Consider the following 17,433-nt stretch of genomic DNA (forward strand, 5'->3'; position numbering starts at 1 on the left):
TTTTGTTTGGTTTTGGTTAGACAGAATTCAGTAAGTGACAGGTATCTTTTTTTTTTCTTTCTTTCTTTCCAGAGTCAATTACTAAATGAGAACTGTTGCTGAAGTGTTGTTCAAATGCAGTGTAGAATCCAGACATCCTCTGCAAGAGTGGAGACCCTTGGAACGTCATTTGTAGATACCAGAGTGGGTCTGCACCAGCTTCCCCAGCGTATGCTCACTCTGCCTTTATTTAGCCCAAGCCAAGCCTGGGTTGAGCCGTTGGCACTGCCGTTAGTGGATGGCTCACCAGCAGAGCCCCATGTACAGATCCTGCTTCAGGCTGTTGTTGCACCCAAGGCACTAGGCCATGTGGTGAGGGAGGAACGTTGAGACACTGTGACTGGGGAGCAGCTCGGGCCTGGTGTAGGCAGCCTGAACTGGTTGTGTGCAGCTATGAATGTGGCAATGGGCTGTTTTCCCCAGCCTGCTAGGAAGATTCCTTAAGTGAGGGCCGTGCTGAAAGTTAACTAGCTCTGCATTCGGTTTACTAGAAATGGCACAGAACCAGCAAAATGACAAGAAGTGAAATTCAGAGATGCTGTCACGTTGCAGTGCTACTCTGGATGAGGGAGGGGCAGTCTGAGCCAGACTGAAAGGGCTCACTGCGAGAACGCAGGGATGCTTGTGTTGGAGTTCCCGTTTCTCTTGTAGGAGCTGTGGTTTCTGGTCTCCCAGCTAGCTAACTAGGATCTCACTAGGTGGAATAGGAGACTGCAAGGGATTTCTTCATTAATAATAATAATAATAATAATAATAATAAACACTTTAAATTTATCCTAAATTATGTGAATTAGGGAAATGTATATAAAAAGTTAAGAGTTTAATAGGCTTTAGCCAGAATGTAAGTGCTATTAAAATAGAATAATCCTAATGCCCCCACATAGACTACAGATTCCGGTTACGTCTTTTATCCTGCTGCAACTTGAGCTTTGTGACTGGCCTTTGCATTTTTTCTTATGCTTCAGTTAATTTCTAGCTCTGTGTGCACTCGCTTTAATTCCAGGACTTCATGTTTTTTGTTCTTTGGGCTTAAAAAAAACAAAACAAAACAAAACCAAACCTACCTTCAACCTCTTTTAAGAAGACAAATGAGATAATGCTGTTATACTGGGTTTTGGATATGTTCAGTGGTGTCCTGTGCTAGCAAGTGCCCCAAAGGGAACTTTCTATAGCGAAAACGAGGGTTAAGGCAAGGAAACATTGAAAATACCTCGGTATTTTTGTGTTGTCTCCTGTTCCAAAGTCACTGTGTAGTGTCTGCATTCAAAGATGCTCGGCTGCACAATTTTGTATTTATGGAAAGTTCTTCAGGTAACATCAAAACCAGCCTTATTTGGAACTTGAGTTTCTAAATTAGATAAGTTACTGATAACTATTTTAATATAAAGAGTAAGTGAATGACTATTTCTCAGAAGTGCATGCCTACAACTACTTTTGCTTTTTTCAAGCATGTCTTGTAGAGGCTGTTTTCTTAAGCAGCAAGAATTGAGGTTCACGTGGTGACCACTGGGTGTCACTATTGCTCCACAAAAGTGTCATCTGACACTCCTGTTGGATTTCGTGTTTTCCTGTTTTTGATAGTTATTTCTTCAGGCTGTAATCCTACAGAAAAGGATGAATCGAGTACAAAGATACTGCAATTTAAAGAATATAAGAAGTGGATACTTCCTTCAAAGGCTTGAGAAGTATGTAGATGGGAGCGTTTAAATATAATGATATAAGTCTAGCGGTTGACAAAATACTGTCATGTAAATAAATTGAGTCACCGGGGCCATCAGACAAGTTTTGACAAGGTATTATATTTAGGAATATTTAGATTTTAAATGGAGCAGTGACTGATCCCTCTAATTATACAAGATTCCATCTGTAACTATAATAAATCAAGCTGCTAAAATTCATTCAATTCAGTGTGGGTTTTCCATAACAGTTGTAAGAAAAAATGTCTGGCATTGCAAAAATAACTGATATTTCTCCAGGCCTGAAAGTACAGCTTTAAAAGAAACAGTCTTCTCTTTTAGCCCTGTGATCTGCATGTGTTTTGAATGAAGTGTTTGCCCACCTGTTCTGGAGAAAACATTAATGGTCTGGTCTGCATGTTGCTATTACAGACTTCCTTCTCCTGTGAAGATGGTGATGCTAGATCAATGCTGGAATTAAACTGCAAACATCTGTAAGTGCCTTTGATTTTCTATTTACAGCATACAGAAAATGTGGTATTGACCATAAGAGCATTACATTTTTCAGTATTTGGTGGGCACATAGGTGAACAGAGAATACATATTTTAGGAGGTGTGCGTGTTCACATCTTTGCAGAAAGCAGTCTTCTTTATGCTTCCTGTTGCTTTCTCTTTAAGCAGGTTCTGGTCATTGTTTTTCCTGCCGTGGATTACTGTGCTTCTTCATAGAGCGTATGATGTCTATACTTTTACTGTAATTATGATTATGAAATGCTTCATTTGATTTGACTTAAAATTTCACTTAGAAGTTTAAAATTTGACTTTTGTCTTCCTGGATTCAGGGTTTCCACAGAATGTATCTCCTGTTAGGAGAAACTTATGTGACATCAGAATTGTTTTCATCAGTGGAATAAGTACCGATCAATTGCAAGATTCCTCCTTGTTCCCCCAAATAAAAGCCTCAGAAGGCAAGAGGGTCATATGTTGCTTTTGAAAATTCATGCGAGCACATAGGTGAAAATAAATTGCTTCTTTTATTCTCCTCATATGTAGCTTTGGATAGCTTTCTCCTGAGTCCTAACAGCTATCAGGACTTTAAATATTGGTGGCAAGATACTTTTAAAGCATTATAACTAGCTCACCTAGCTAGTGCACAGCAGTGACATAATCACGTTACTGGCCTCAGAATGCTCAGTTGCTGACAAGTAGGCATCGGGACAGATCTTGTGGTTTTTATGCCTTGCTTCTCCCTCCTCTGAAATGGAAATGGGAGTGTTTACCATAGTGTCCTCCCTGTGAAAGCATGTGCGCATGTGTGCTCGCATACCAAGGTTTCTGTGTTCTCCCAGCAGCTCCATGTTTCTGTTTTGCTGCATTGACCTCTCAGCTGGCAGTGACTCCTTTCCCAGCAAGCTGCACATTCCCCTTCCTCTGTGTAAGCTATTAAAACCAGATGCGCAGAAAGAAATCTGTTATGGTGCACTTTTGTGGGCTGAGTTCATTCCTTAGTTAGAATGGTGGGCTGACTCTCATGAAAGCTGGGGGAAAAGCCCAAGAGGATTGAAATCCATTAAGTCTGAGCTAAACTCCCAGGCCTGATTTTATGTCTGGTACCTAAGTAAATTAAGTGCAACGTGGCCACATTCCAGGAGACCCCACACCATCCTGCAGTCCTGCCAAAAGCGAATTGATTTGGGTTCTGTTTGGGCTTGTGGTAGCTTTGGAAGAAGAAATTCGTAGGCAGAGTTCAGCATGTAATGATGTGGCACATACGTTCTCAATGTTTTTGGACCAATTGTTGACGAAGTTTTTGAAACTTCTTGTGGGATGTGCCCCTGTTATCAAGCTGTTGATTAAAAGAGCTCGGTACCGTTTTGTTAGTTAATGACATTTTCTAGAAGAGCTCTAGATCACATACATGGCTTTGTAAACCACCAGTCCTCTACAGAGTGTGGGTGAGAAATCACTCCTCAGCCATTTTGTTCTGGGGAAGGCCGTTGAAGGTGCTGAATGTCACCCTGCCTCAATGCTGCTGGAAATAACGATCATGCTGTTTCCTCAGGTCTCAATTCAGTTAAAAGTAGGACAGAAAGAGCTAAGACACTTTGTGTGGTCTGAGGTTTTCTGTGCCCAGGGGTCCTGTTTTGGGAGTGATAAGTGAAAGGGTGCTAGTTTGCATGCATGGTCTCAACTACGACCAGTTGTATGTCCGTTTTCCCAGAAGCAGCCTCTCCAAAACTTCCCTTCCTTTGGAGAACCAGCAAGTTAAGAAGTGGGCACCAGTGGCAAATTAAGTAACCAGCAGCTGAAGTGTTTAGGAAGTGGGGCTGCTTCATGAATTCTCTTGTCCTTGTGATGAGCAGCTGATGCTTAGGCTAACGTTCTGGCTAGTTTGGCTGCCATGGTTTCCTGTGCCTCGTAACTGTGGTGTGTGACGTTGTGTGAGAATTGACTTCCCACAGAAACAGTTGACTTCACATGTTTCTTTGCATTCTTGCCCTGGGGCTGAGGGTCTTGTGACAAACCTCACAGCTAAGCCGCAGGCTCTAGCACTGTCAGGGTCCAGTCAGCCTCCTGCCTTGAGATCTAAGCGGGATGTTGTTGAAAGCCACAAGATGTCGCCTCTCTGTGTGTGCAGGCAGGGGTTAAGCATTATGAATTTGCAATAGCCAGCCAGCTTTCCCATATAAGAGCACTGCACTCATTGGCTCTCTCTTTTACTGAGAAATCTATCTAGTCATTTCCTGTGCAAGCCCTTCTTCACTTTGCAAAAAGCTATACAGTTGAGTAAATAATAACAGTCAGCGGTTATTTCTTCTCACAGGCAGCCTGGATTCTCTCATGGACCACCACCAACTAGAAGTTCAACGCTGCACCATCAAAAGAATGCTAATATGAGCGTGGTCTTCTCTGCAGAAGAAGAGGGCTCTCACCCATGGATGTAAATAATTTTGGGTCTGCTTTCATGCTTATTAACACTTACTTGACTTGGTTTCTACGGAGAGATTATTTAACCTCTGAAGGATCAGTTGGGATTCCCCGTCAGATCAGTTCTTGGGTGGAGCTTGCAGCAACTTGGGGTAAGTGCTGTGCTCTTCCTCTTTTGACAGCAGGGCTTTTTTTGTGCTGCACTACTCAAAATGGCTTGGTAAAGTCGCAGAAGGAAACAGCTCTTGAGTAGAGAAGTGAAAGTTGAGCTGACAGAGTGAGCTGTCTGTTTCCTAGGAAAACACAAAGTGGATGTATATATTACGGGGTCTTTTTTTTTTTCCAAGAACCATCTTGCTCTTGCTTTTAAACCAGACATTCTGTCTGTAAAAGACTGACAATAAATAACTCTCTTGAGCGCTGTGGAGAAATGGAAACTGCAGCTGAGAAATGATTTTGGGGAAAGGAAGACAGAAAACCACAAGCAAACTATTATGGAAGTACAAATAGCCCTCTGAAGGATTGGCAAATGTACCAGTAAGTGTTTCTGCGGAGAAAATAAGACTGAAACGGGATTGTAGGGTGTATGCTTGTGTGTACAGAGGAATGTTTGTCATTAGAGTACAGACTAAACTGAATGGCTGACTTATAATGGTTCGTCATGGAATCAGCCCTTGGATTTCTTGCTGTGAGCTGCATAAAGATGTTTTGTAGCTGTTTTCTGCCTAAATCTAACTATGCTTCCCTGCATCCTAATCTAAGACAGAATGCTTATGCTGTGTCCGTTTACCTCTTTGCTGGTATAGGCTATGGAGTCTGGCTGTAGTCCCAGCAAGGGAGATTTCTCTTCAGAGAAAATCTGTTAACCATTTGGAGGGAGTACATGCGAATAAGACGGAGTTCTTAAGCTCTGGTTCAGGTTGGTAATCGTGGATGTTTCCTTGCTGCCTCATGAACTGTGTGAATATTTTGTCATATCCTGACTGCAGATAGCTTGAGTTGGGTGTGGACCTGAGATGTACCCAGATAAATATGAGGAGATGTTTCAAAAGGGTAAAAATGGAGTTCAGGCCATATTAGACAAGACAAGTGGGCTGGCTGGGTGCTCTGGTGAATACTGAGGCAGTCTTTACAGCAGATCTGGGTCCAGCTTTGCTCTTGTGGGTGCTGAGCTGTGTTAAGGCTCCGAATATCCATGCAGCACCTGGGGTGTGTATATTCCTGTGCTGTGGAGCTGAAAGTTCAAACCCACACTCACAGGGATAGCCAACACCGGGAAGATCTCTCACATTTTGCTCCAGTATGCACTGTAAAAATACTTGAGAGGAACATAATTTGTGCATATGTTTTCCCTGTAGAAATACTGCATATTATGACCGGCAGGAAACATGAACAAACTTAGTACTCTGTTCCAAAGGAAGCCTACAGTTAGTCTTATCTTTTTAGCCACTTGGTGACTGGCCTGCATTGGCTGCACAGAGACAAGAACAACGATCATGGTCTCCTAAAGATCCACTCTCTTTGCCTTTTATGTAAGGAACCTGTGCTGTTGCCAACAGGTGAGGTAATCTCACAAAGGGGGTTCAGATGTTCTGCAGATGAATAGCCTGTATTTCGTGTACTGCTTTTGGACTACTACTTCAGGGGTACCCCGTTTAAGACCTTGATCCTTTACTCAAATACTCCCAATTGTGCAGAGTTTTACTGAATATCTCTCTCAAGAGACACGTAGCCAATTGTAGGAACACTGGATGTGGAAACATGCTTTTCTGTATGTCTTTGCCACACAGTACACATTCTAGGTTTGTGAACAAATTGTGTAAATTCTCCCACTCCCTTACAGGTTTAATCTCCCCGTGGGGAACGTCTGGTGATCTGCAAGACCATCTCTGCTAGAAATGGATAACTTCACAAACGGGCAGCCAGGCCCAGGTCAGCGGAACAGGTTGATGGGGTTGCTAGAAACAGATGACAGTATCCCTGAAGATAAACCTACATCTAGTAAAAAGGAAGAAAGGTCAGGGCTACATGGAAAGAAAGGAGAGCCTCAGCCCTTGGAGACACCTTACCAGAAGGAAAGCAGTGACTTCCCTCCTCAAGTCAAGATTAATCTGAACTATCGGCCTGGACTTGTCAGCAAGTGAGTGACTGTTGGTTATTTGACAAGGGTGGGATTCCTGTTGATCTGTACTGACCCGTGCTGATATAATATATCCTGTCCCTTGCCAATAAGCTTTACAAAAATGGAAAGTAAAATTGCCAATTCAGGAATATTATAGGCATCTTGTGGGAGGTAGTAAAAGGTAGAAGGGAACATATCAGCCTTTTTCCTCTGCACCTGGAAGGTAAGTGTATGGTGTGTGTCGTGTATTTGGGGTTTATCCGAACCAAATAGTACCAAATAAGCCAAGTTGGGTGTAAGAGCAACTTAGCATGGAGCCCTATACAACTGAACTGTTCTTGCCGGGGAGGGATGTAAACTAGCTAGCTTATACAGCGCTTCACACCCTGTGATGGGACTGATTCTGATCCTGTAGCTATCTTGAGCTTCTCCTTCTGTGCTCTGGATATGTTCCAGGGTTGCACATCAGACTGGGTCTGGGACGAGCTCCAGCTGATGGAAACAGCAGTCACTTAAAAGCATTGTGGGAAATAACTGTCTCTATTTTTCCTTTAACTCAAAAATAAAATAGTTGTTTTTATGTCAAACTCTTTTGCCTCCCTCCTTTCTTATACCAGCCCTCTAAAACTTATTGCGCACTCTTGTATTGTGCTCTCCAGAACTTCTTAACACTTTGCATCTCTTCTGCAGTCAGAAGGACCCCAATCGCTTTGACAGAGACAGGCTTTTCAGCGCAGTCTCGAGAGGCAGCCCTGAGGCACTGAACGGCTTACTTGAGTACTTGAGGAGGACCTCGAAATTTCTCACCAATTCTGAATACACAGGTAGATTCCTACTCAGTACTTCATAAAATGGGTGAGCAGAGGTAGCACTTGTTAATGTAGGACTGGAAAGCAAGGCAATTTGCTCTTGCTTTATTTTTTTTTTTTTTTTTTTTTTTTTTACTTTCTCCAGCTTTCTGTCTATTCTTTTATTTTCCTAATGTCCATCTGAGGTCGGAGAATGCCATTAATTATATATTTCCTACGGCTCTACTGCAGACTGAAAATACTGAGGCCCTTAAAGTAACTGTTGTGTTTGGTCCTACAGTGACAGTTAAGTCCAGGGCACACTGAATCAGGTAATACAGGTGTGTGTGAAGCACATCCATAAACTGTTTGCTTTTTTTCCTACTAGATGCAAAGACTGGGAAGACCTGCTTAATGAAAGCCCTGCTGAATTTAAAAAATGGAAAAAATGACACAATCCCACTGTTGCTGGAAATAGACCAAAAGACACAGAATCCCAGGCCACTCGTCAATGTGGCATGCTCTGACTGTTACTACAGAGGTAAGGTTTTGCTGATGCTGTGTCAGCTGAGTCTTCCCATCAGGCAGGTGAGATGTGCCAATACAACGAAAAGAAAGGGAACTGGTGTTTATGTGCAATGCCATTCCAGAGTTCTGGAGCAATTACAGTAACAGCCTGCTCACCCTTTAGATCTGATTTCTGGTTCTGGTACTGTCATTTTCAGCCTTGAGTTACACACTTCAATTCTACAACTTTGGTTTTAGTCTATAAAACAGAAATGATACATGTTTAATGAACCCACAAATGAGAGGATTTGCTTAGGAAATAGGAAAGCCTAGAAAGCATTTCTAAAAGTGAAAAAGGAATACTGTATAGCTGTTAAAGAATGAGTTCTGCTCGCTAGGTTATCCTTTTAATAGCAGATATGCAACATAGTCATGTACATGTATGGTTGTCTTTATCCTCCTCTCATAGCTCTTTGGAATTTTAGTACCAGACAGGGGGAATTGTCTGGTTTTGCACTGAATTCCTGATAGTCCTGGGGCTTGTTTTCTAGCTCTGTGTTTGCAGTGTGCTCTTCCAATAAAGTTTTTGAAAGTTATCAGTTGTCACCCACCCCCTGCCCAGCACTGAGACTGTAGGATTGCTGTGCAGAACATAAAGCAGCTATGGAAACAGTGTTTTACTGAAGAGTCCTTTGCCTGTTCCCTCGGGTATTGGCAATGAGTTACAGGTTTTGCTTGTTTCTGTAGGCCAGACAGCACTCCATATTGCCATAGAAAAAAGGAGCCTGGACTTAGTGAAACTTCTGGTAGAGAATGGAGCTGATGTCCATGCCAGAGCCCATGGCGAATTCTTCAGGAAGAAGAAAGAGGGAGTTTGCTTTTATTTTGGTGAGTCAGTGTGGAACACATTCCTTTGTTTTTTTAATGCCTTATTCAATGACACTAGTTCTAGCTGGGTTTGTCCCTCTGTGCATGAATTACCATCTTCACTGTCCTGCAATCAAGGAGCTCTTCACTTAATTGAATGGCTGGATTTCACAGACCAAGGTGTCCAATGAGCATTTGACATCATGTTTGGTTTTATGTATTTAATCTCATCCAAGGGGCTTCAGACAGAGACAAATGCAAGGTTAGTGCAGTCAAATTAAGAGTCTGGGAAAATGCTCCCAAAAATAAGGAGTAACTGTTTACTGTAGAATCCTTAATAAATCTAGAGATGCTGGAAAAGAATTTGTTCTGTGGTCCAGTGGTAAAACTGCAGGCTATATTTTCCCAGGATTGCTTTTTTATTGCTTTAAATTTGTTTTTGCCCTTCCTGCTTCCCCTCTAACTACTGTCCTAATCTCTTCAGGTGAACTTCCCCTCTCCCTGGCTGCTTGTACCAACCAGCTTGAGGTGGTAGAATATCTTCTAAACAACCCTCACCAAAAAGCCAGGCTCCAGGAGCAAGATACACAGGGCAATACAGTTCTGCATGCCCTGGTGATGATTGCAGATGACACTGAGGAGAACACCAAGTTTGTGAGCACAGTATACGTTGAGATCTTGAAGGCAGGTGTGAAGGTTGACCCAACATGGAAACTGGAGGAGATAGTGAATTATGACGGATTAAATCCTCTGCAGCTTGCTGCCAAGACAGGCAAAGTGGAGGTAAAGACAAGTAGAGGGAATTCCTGGGGTTGCTGAGAAACGAGGGTGACTGTAGCACACATACTCAGCCTAGCAGTTTGATGTAGCATTGCCTTGCACCCAACCTGTCGTAAAGCTGCTGATAGTGGCAGTCCCACAGGAGACATAAAGGAGGCCTCCTCCTGGCTGCTCCAGTCAGTGTCCTGCTGAGCCCCAGCTGGCTGCTGCTGCTGTGTCCCAGCCAAGGTAGCCAGTCTGGTCTGAAATTGGTTCTGCTCCTGGAAGAGCTAATACAAGGTGTAGTTAGGTTGCCTGCTTTTAGCCAGTCTGGTGTTTGGATACAACAAAGTGTATAATGCAAAAAGCAAGACATTCTTTGTTTGAAGGTGATTTGTGTATGCTTGGGTTAGTCTGTATCTTCCTCAAATACACATTTTTCTGGTATGAGTCTGGTTTCTCTTCAGATCTTCAAACACATCATCCAAAGAGAGATCAAAGACCCAGTGTACAGGCACCTGTCACGCAAGTTCACCGAATGGACATATGGGCCCATCCACGTCTCCCTCTATGACTTGTCCTCTCTAGACAGCTTTGAGGAAAACTCTGTGCTGGAGATTCTGGCATACAGCAGTGACACGCCGGTGAGTGCTTTTTACTAAAAGTTGAAGACAGCAACATTTTTTTTCTACCTGTTTATATTGTTGCTATTTAATTATGCAAATTTCAAGTTAATGTGATCTTCTGTATGGTCATTTCTCTGGAAAACAAATGCATGGTGAAGTATTTGCATATCTTATTGTTTGTAATTTGTTTAGAATGCCTCTGATAATCTATAAAATGAGAGGTGTTTTTGATCCTTTGGTTGTCCTAAGCTGACGTTTGTTCAAATACCATGGTGAAGCCAAGCAGAATTAAATTCCTACGGAATGGTTGATTTTCTTCATGCTGAAAGGCCTGATTGAATAAACGCTTAGGGATACCCTAATTGCAGCCACTGAACTCTAACACCAAAAAAGACAATCAACTGGTGAATTTGCATTCCTGTTGACACATAGATGCATTTATTGTTGGTGGTGGTGTTTTTCTGGTTTGATTGTTTTTTTCTTCTTTATAGAATCGGTACAAGATGGTGGTTTTGGAGCCACTGAACAAATTGCTTCAGCAAAAGTGGGAAACATTTGCTTCCAAGAGATTCTACTTCAGTTTTATCTCATACTTGTCATTCATGATCATATTTACAGCCATTGCCTACTATCAGCCCTTACGGGTAAAGGTAAGCCCAGTGTTCTTTTATCTAGCAAGGCCTGGATGGATGGAGATGTGTTTTAAAAGGCTTGGGGTGGTTATCATCACTACTGCTGTCTGTCTTCAGTATTTTTTTTTTCTTTTCTTGCAGCCTTCATTTCCAGTGGAGTTCACGGCCGGAGGCTTCCTGTGGGTCTCTGGACTGATAATTATCTTGCTAGGAGGCATTTATTTAATTTTTGCTCAGGTATTGGGATCTCTCATCTAGTTTCATTGTAAGAAAGAAAACACAAAACGAAACATTACTGACATAAGGGCAACAGATTTGGTTCTCCTGACATTAGGATGTGCAAGTGGATGGCAGGAGAGGATCCTGCTCTGAGACACAGTATCAGTGGGATCTAGCAATGACAGGGTGGCACAAGCCAGGTTCCTGCACAAGAGGAAAAATAGGCTCACAACAGTAAATAATTAGGAGGGGCTTTTGTGATTTACAATACTAAAATGCATCCTTAGCATTTAATGCTATTAATGCTATTGATAAACCTATAGGGCTGAGCCGTTAGTTAGCCCTTGTTTGTCCTTGATCTTTTATAAATTATGGCCTTGTTTTCATCTTGGAAGAGTGGGAAATTTGGGATCTTGAAAATGAAAGCTTGAGGAGAAGCTTATAGAGCAAGTCTCTCTCCTGTTCAATAAGCTATGCCAGGCAGGAATCAACCTCAAACGTGCTTTGTTGTTCTAATGAATGGCTACCATTGATTTTTCTCTCTTAGAGTCTGTACCTGCGGAGGAGACGCCAGTCCCTGAAGACTATGTGTTCTGACAGCTGTATTGAGATCTTGATGTATGTCTCTTGAGGTTTTTAGTGCAATGAAAGCACGGGTGAAATTGGTTCTCTGCTGTGTGCAGCTAAGTTGCCCTAACATTACTAGAGAGATGGTGAGCAGGAAAGATTGATTCTCTGCCACTGTCTCCTCTTTCCATCCCTACCCTGCTTGTTTCTCCTACCTGCTGCATCTTGTCGTAACCCGATACTTTGTTGTAATGGACTTTTCTGGGTAGGGTCTGTCTTTGGATTTGGTCAGAACATAGTAAAGGCCAGGTCTTCAATTATTTGACAGTTAAAAAAAAAAAGTTAGAAAAAGAACTCAAGTTTTTAATCGCACAGCCTCTGTGGCTCAGGTTTCATCAAAAGGAGATAATTTCTCATTTTCCTGTAGAGAAATGTTCAGATGCATGTGTTTGCATGTATATTTGCATGTATTCATACGTGAAAATTCTTTTGTATTTCATAGTAGTTGCATTTGTTATAGCAAACAGTTAAGAGTTTCTGTACTGTGAGATTAACCAGTTCATAACAAAACTGCAACAGCGTATGGGTTTGGTTATAACAGGATTTGCTTATATAAACTATGTGTCTGATTAGCTGTGACTTTATATGCTCCACGTAGCCTGGAAAAATGTGTTTGCTTTTCCTTGCATAACAGAACAGATCTGCAAATGGGCCTTTTTGTTGAAGTAAGTCAGTGTGTCACTCACTCTTCTTCTCTCCAGCTTCATCCAGGCTTTCTCATTGCTGTTGTCAGCAGTCCTGTATGGTGCAAGTTCAGAAAACTACGTGGCGGTGATGGTGTTCTCCCTGCTTTTGGGATGGGTGAACATGCTGTATTACACTCGGGGCTTTCAGCGCACCGGGATTTACAGTGTCATGATACAGAAGGTCAGTACTTGGAAGAAACTTTGTGAAAAACTTTTAGGTGTGGAGAACTAATAGAAGTGCTGCAATTATGTTTATTCTCTCAGGACCATGAAAACCATAATAGAATTGATATACTGAGTCTGGAAACAAAGAAGTTGCAGAAGGAGATTAGATTGATTTCTTCAAGGAAGCATAGTTGTAGCAAGCCACTAGTTTTATTATCTTTGATTATAGCAAGTTAGAGCAGCTGACACTTACCTTTTAGTCAGAAAGCGATTCAAAACTAACAGTCAAAGTCAGCATGAGTTCCCTGGAACTGTTACGCTTGGGCTGAGAAGTGTTTTCAGGTCTATATGGGAGTCTGGGATTAGAAAGGCAAGGTAGAGCAGAAGTGAAATGAGGTGCCAGAGAAGGATTCTAATCACCACTTGTGTGAAACCCAATGGAAATAGAAAAGAAAGAGCCATGTGCGTTGAAGTGATTTGGAAACAGCCGTACTGGGGAATTGACACAATTATTTATTAGTTTCAAAGAGCCTATTCATACAAATATAAAAACAAATATGTTCTTGTAGTGCTCTCAGGTTAAGTTCTCAAAACTGTTACTTACATGAGGAAGTAACATGCGCTGGTAGTTTCTTAAACTGAACAAAGGCATTTTCTGCTTGCTTTTTGTGTTGGCATTGTTACAGGGGTTTGTTTTATGACTTGTGAGAACAGGAGATACTCTTGGTGATTTCATGTGAGATAAAGAATGGCGTTTCCTTCTGATTTATTTTAGACTATCCTGAGAGATCTGCTGCGTTTCCTCTTGGTTTATATGATCTTCCTCTTTGGCTTTGCTGCAGGTAACAACTTAAATCAACATCATGTTATAGGCTGGGCTGCAAGAAGTAACGTTTTTCTAAGGAGGATTAATTTTTTTTTTTCTCATAGCTCTGGTTACCCTGATGGGGGATGCTCCTTCACTGTCTCAGAACAAGTCTGTTGCTCAGATGGAGAATGCTGGAAGCCATGCTATGTACGGGGGGCTGCTCAGCGTCTCCCTGGAGCTCTTCAAGATCACCATTGGGATGGGTGACCTGGATTTCCAGGAACATGCCAGATTCAGATACTTCGTCATGCTTCTGCTGCTGCTTTTCGTGATCCTCACTTATGTTCTTTTGCTCAACATGCTGATTGCGCTCATGAGTGAGACTGTCACTGATATTTCTGGTGATAGCAAAAGCGTCTGGAAGCTGCAGGTGAGAGACAGTGCTGCTCAGCAGTTTTGTCATGGTCCAAACTCCTACTTGAGTCTCATAAAATTAGAGGTGACAGTACCTTGTCCTGAACCTCAGTTATAAAATTCTCTTTTTTATATAAATTTACTACTGGGAGGATAAACCCTAACATCATTTTATTTGAAATTCATACTGTTTGCCTGACTACTAGTCTGTTCAGATCCACATGCATAATAAACTTGAGAGAATTATATTTTTTTGTCTGATAATGTTAAGCTAAGGAACACTTTGGGGTTGAGCTGAGTGATTTTCCAAGTCAAAGTACTTGCTGATTCAGGAAAGTTTAATCAAAATGAGGGGCTGGGCTCTGTACGCCCTGTTTTCTCCCTGACATGGACTTCTTCTTTCAGAGGGCTATTGCTATTCTGGAAATAGAGAAGGCCTGGTTGTGGCGCCAAGGTGGGAAGAGGAGATCTGGCTGCTTTATGTCAGTGGGCCTCAATAAGAAAGATGAGAGATGGTGCTTCAGGTAAGACAGATGTACCAGTACCCCTTAAACTCCAGCCTAGTAATGGATTCCCCTGAACCACCACAGTGAACATCAATCAGGGCTGACTTGGCAGAGGGACCCAATCACATGTTCCTGGGTACGTGGAAATTGGCTGGTGATTGCAGCGCTGGAAGTTCAAAAGCAAGTCACCAAGACGTGTGCTGCCTAACCTGCATCTGTGCAGGTGGTTATGGTGGCTGGGTGTCTGCAAGGATGCTTTCTTCTCTGCTGCGAGTAAAGCCGCGTGCAGAGCGGGCTGTAGTGGGAGGTCTGCAGGCTGGTAGCCCCTTAGCTCAGGAGCATGCAACATGAGAGCAACACGAGGGGGCAGCACTCCTCCCCTCGCATGGGGGCTGGAAGAGCAGATGAACTTTTTTCCACCCAGCAAAACAAAACGCTAGCACCACTTCTGTAACTTGAGGGCGTTATGTGCTGTGAAACGAGTATAGCAAGTGGAATCTAAGATGCTCCTTTGTATTAAGTATATTCCCTGGGAGGAACTGGAGTACTTTAAAACAACCAAATTACATAGACCAGCATACCAAATGCAGGGGGATAGATACTTACCTCACAGAGCTTAGACTACAGAAGATCTTTACTCAAGGAAAAGCTCTGTAGGTGCCATTGCTACATTGGGACTGTGTTGGCAGGATGGAGCTGGGTTGGGATGCTGCAGGACAATGAGATCTGGGCTGAAATGCTGTGTTCCATGCATCAGTGTCTTTTGCATTTTGTTTCTCCAGAGTAGAGGAAATTAAATGGACAAATTGGGCAAAGGAGGTGGGAGTTCTTAAGGAGGACCCTGGAAACACCAGTGATTCAGAAATAAATCCAGAAGGTAAACCAAATCATGAAGAAAGTTCTTCAGTATCCTTTTGGTTTCCTGCTCGGCAACTATTCTTTGCATGTTATGTCTTCGGTAACAAATTTTAGGCAGGCCAGCTCCTGAGATTGCTTCAAAGTATCCCTCAATAGTAGCATCACTTGTGAGCTGAGCAAATAAAGAATCAGAGTAGGTATGTGCCTGGTTGGAGTTCAGGAAAAAACAATGAGAACGAAGGACATGCCATTCCAATTTATCCCTGGTGGAAGTGCTGCTGAGAGATACGAGAGGTGTTCTTCCCTCTGACTTGGATCAGCAGCCAAAATGCATGTTGCTTTTGGTAAGAAAGGTAAAATTTAGGTCCACTCATACCGCAAATGTTAAAAATCAAAGCTTTTACAACATAAGTCAGGGAACTAATGCTGGCAACTTTGACAAATTCTGCCTTAGATCGTTGTGTTTGCTTCCCTCCTTATACCTGGGAAGCAGCTCTCTGTGGAGAATGGGGAGCTGTTAATTTCACTAGAAATATTTTACTCAGTGGTGGAACTTGGTCAGAATCTCTACTGGAGTTAAGCACAGCCTCCTGCTCCTTCAGCAAAAGTTCTTCCTTGATGCTGGTATTCTAGGAATGGGGAGGTTACAGCACTTAAAGTAATTTATCTAGTATGTGTTGGGTTTTCCCTAAACCTGCACTCTTCTAAAAACTGGATCCCTTTGCCAGCTTCCTGCTGACAAAGGGCTGCTGTTTTTATGTCTCCTGCTATAGAGACAAGATCAAGGAAACAGGTGCCACAGAAACAACTGAGATCAGCTGTTTCAGAGGAGCAGTCACTACTGCAGCCCCAGCTATCAGCAACTGAGATGATGCCTCTAGAGGGACAAACCAGAAATCTTTAGCGTCTTCAAAGGAGTAGTCTTCCTATAGCAGCTTGAAGAATTGAAGGCATTGTCAGTATTAAAGTGCATTTCACCGAAGACTGTGGTTCAGCCTGTGGCTTTAAGTGTTTTCATGCACTTTAATTATGAATTTCCTCTGAAGAAGCCATTTTATCTCAACCTTCTCTGCCTGACACTTTCTTATTACTATGTTTAAAGGTGCAAGAGCAAGATCATAGTGGCAGTGGGGAGTGGCCTTTGGGAGGGCAGTGCTTTGTCAGCTGCATAGAAATAATGCTGTTTGCCATAAAGAAGTGAAGGATGGAGTTGACCTGCCTAAGAATGGGTTGACTTATTCTTTTGTCACAAAAGACTGCACTGAAGTGCTTTGGAATAAAGAGTATTTTAGAGGCGTCAAGAGTTGCCAAGGATGTAGCTGGTTTCTCTGCAAAACACTACTGGTGTGAGATGTGAATGGACAAATATTCTAGCTTCAGTCATCAAGAGCCATACTAAATCTTTGTCTTAGTACCTACTAAGTCTTTGTCTTAGTGTCTGCAGAGCTGGGTGTTTAGACCACATCAGATTTCCCGTTTTATGGTATGGTACTGAAAGCATTTGCACGATGTGCACATCACTTAAAAACACAGAAGTGATGTGAATCTTCTGGAACTGTAACCTCATAAGGTGAATTTCTGAAACATCTGCCCTTAAGAGATTGCTTTCTCTCTGTAGAAAACAGCAGTAGAATCCTGCACATCGCTTCTGAGAGAGAGAGGGGCCAAAATGCTTCATGTGGTTAACATTTCCTGTCAGTCTTAGTGGGTTTCTTACCCTGTTGTAAATGGCTACAAGAACTTAATTGTTTCCCACCACTTCATGGTGGGTAACATCTTAAACTCTGAGAGGAGAAAAAAAAAAAAAAAAGAAACTGTCTCACTTCCAGCCTGTATTTAAAAATAACGTAATATTTCTGTAAACTATCAGTATAGCAACTTTATTTAATTGAAAGTGTTCATCCTTGGATGTATTTTCAGAGCCTCAGCCTCTTCCAAAAAGAAATAGAAGATGTGATCAGTGTGGACTATTAGGTGTTACCAAATTCCTTGTTATATTTCACTCAGTACTGTGATGACCTCGCTGCCATGCAGGTTAATTCTTGTTTTCCATGCCTCATGCCAGTTTATGCAGCCACATCTGAAACTGTAACAGACTATGTTGCATTGGATGCATGCTTCGTAGGAGGAATGGATAGTGATAAACTTGAAAAAGCTGCAGACTACAAATGCTGGCAGCACCTTTCCTTCAGTAAGATAAACTATG

General features: G+C 42.3%; 1 protein-coding gene across 21 annotated transcripts; it reads left to right on the forward strand.

The window, feature by feature from the left end:
* Window positions 1-66: 66 nt before the first annotated feature.
* Window positions 67-16,523, forward strand: LOC121057950 (transient receptor potential cation channel subfamily V member 2-like). 21 transcript variants are annotated; one of them, XM_040532786.1, is made up of 19 exons: window positions 67-183; window positions 2,148-2,209; window positions 4,540-4,795; window positions 5,450-5,562; window positions 6,487-6,783; window positions 7,456-7,589; window positions 7,942-8,094; window positions 8,808-8,948; window positions 9,412-9,710; window positions 10,154-10,330; window positions 10,804-10,962; window positions 11,086-11,181; window positions 11,711-11,781; window positions 12,492-12,657; window positions 13,417-13,483; window positions 13,572-13,879; window positions 14,269-14,387; window positions 15,152-15,246; window positions 15,956-16,523. In XM_040532786.1, exons 5-19 carry the CDS (start codon window positions 6,542-6,544, stop codon window positions 15,964-15,966), a joined length of 2,238 nt encoding a protein of 745 aa, XP_040388720.1. In that variant the 5' UTR covers window positions 67-183; window positions 2,148-2,209; window positions 4,540-4,795; window positions 5,450-5,562; window positions 6,487-6,541; the 3' UTR covers window positions 15,967-16,523. The 21 variants fall into 21 exon arrangements, with proteins under 21 accessions (XP_040388720.1, XP_040388716.1, XP_040388715.1 ...); XM_040532782.1 differs by having other exon boundaries at window positions 16,001-16,523; XM_040532781.1 differs by lacking the exon at window positions 67-183 and adding an exon at window positions 4,991-5,180 and having other exon boundaries at window positions 2,063-2,209; window positions 16,001-16,523.
* The last annotated feature ends 910 nt before the right edge of the window (window positions 16,524-17,433 follow it).

The sequence above is a fragment of the Cygnus olor genome, chromosome 20 (genome assembly GCF_009769625.2).
Source record: "Cygnus olor isolate bCygOlo1 chromosome 20, bCygOlo1.pri.v2, whole genome shotgun sequence".
In the NCBI taxonomy this organism is placed as follows: Eukaryota; Metazoa; Chordata; class Aves; order Anseriformes; family Anatidae; genus Cygnus; species Cygnus olor.

Excerpts from the sequence above, each read along its gene's own strand:
- LOC121057950 (XM_040532770.1), top strand. The coding sequence starts at position 6,542 with ATGGATAACTTCACAAACGGGCAGCCAGGCCCAGGTCAGCGGAACAGG. Across the intron at positions 6,784-7,455 it reads CGGCCTGGACTTGTCAGCAA|TCAGAAGGACCCCAATCGCT; the intron begins GTGAGTGACTGT and ends TCTCTTCTGCAG. Across the intron at positions 9,711-10,153 it reads CCAAGACAGGCAAAGTGGAG|ATCTTCAAACACATCATCCA; the intron begins GTAAAGACAAGT and ends GTTTCTCTTCAG.